This window comes from Perkinsus marinus (genome assembly GCF_000006405.1).
Source record: "Perkinsus marinus ATCC 50983 genomic scaffold scf_1104296957658, whole genome shotgun sequence".
Classification (NCBI taxonomy): domain Eukaryota; phylum Perkinsozoa; order Perkinsida; family Perkinsidae; genus Perkinsus; species Perkinsus marinus.
The window spans coordinates 1-1,144 of record NW_003207035.1 but is presented as its reverse complement, the minus strand read 5'-3'; the positions used below and the strand labels follow the sequence as shown (position 1 = coordinate 1,144).

General features: G+C 52.6%; 1 protein-coding gene across 1 annotated transcript; it reads left to right on the top strand.

The window, feature by feature from the left end:
• Positions 1-704: 704 nt before the first annotated feature.
• Pmar_PMAR015062 (abc transporter, putative) lies at positions 705-1,082 on the top strand (the record flags this gene model as incomplete). The annotated part of the gene is made up of 1 exon (XM_002774708.1): positions 705-1,082. A coding segment is annotated over one exon (378 nt), but the record flags the coding sequence as incomplete, so codon positions are not given.
• Between the last annotated feature and the right edge of the window lie 62 nt (positions 1,083-1,144).

Below are 1,144 nucleotides of genomic sequence, written 5' to 3'. Positions count from 1 at the left end.
AATGCGGGGGGACGACGATAAGGTGGCAGAAGTCTACGCTGAGGTGGTGAGGCGGCGTCGCCTATTACTACTACTGGTGTTACTATCGATGTCTCAGCTACTACGGCGGTTTGTACAGGATGAGACAAGGACGGAGGACCTGGGCAAGGCCACGTCCTTCCTTGTCCAGTACTACTCCGCACGCGTAGGGTATAATGTCGACCTGATTTCATCATGCTGGGTGTTTAGGAGTGCCCAGTGAAGGTCCGCCAGGCCTTGTCTCATTTTGGGCTAGAAATCGGCGTGGCTGTATTCCGGTCCAATGGTAATTCACTCAATGGGACGCATGTGTAATCGTTTCCAATTGCACAGCTCTGTTGTGGTATTGGTCGTTGAAGTTGAGGTGCCCAGGTTGTATTTGCTTTGTATTCCCATGCGGCCTCCTCCCCCTTTATCGTATATGAACCGCTCCTCCGTCCTACCAGGGTTGACTTTCTTGCTCATTGGATGCTACTTGTTGTATTCATCAGTGGCCTCCACAGCGAGTTTATTTATTTCTCCGTTCTCGCCAACAATAAGTCGCAGCACAGTGGGTGGGATGCCCTATACTAGCGTGTCGCATTCCCTGTATGCCCCTGGGAGTGTAGCCTCGCTGTTTCTAGGCCAGCGCTTCCTGCAGCTACTTGTTGTCGGTGGAGCGGTAGGAGCAGTGAGTCAGGTAGTAGGTCGGATAAAGATGAGGGCGAGCGAGAATTCGAATGCAAGAGCCTCTGCTGGTTTGAACGTGTCCAATTTGCATGCTGTGTTGAGCGAGGATCCCGAGGTGTCGATCCTAAACGGTGTTACCTTATCCCTCGAGCCCGGCGAAGTAGTGGCCCTCCTTGGCCCCAATGGGTGCGGGAAGAGCAGCCTTGCCAGAACTATCATGGGTGATTCGCAATATGAAGTTACTCATGGTAGAGTAGAGATGACCGGTGAGGACGTACTTAGCTTGGATGTCGACGAGCGTGCTTCGAAGTTGGGGCTCTTCATGTCCTGGCAGGCACCGGTAGAGGTGCCCGGTCTAACGAACTTCACTTTATTGCACGCCGCGGTGAATGCATGTAGGCAAGCTCAGAAGCTGCCCGAATTGTCGCCCTTTGAGTTTTATGACTTTGCGAAATCT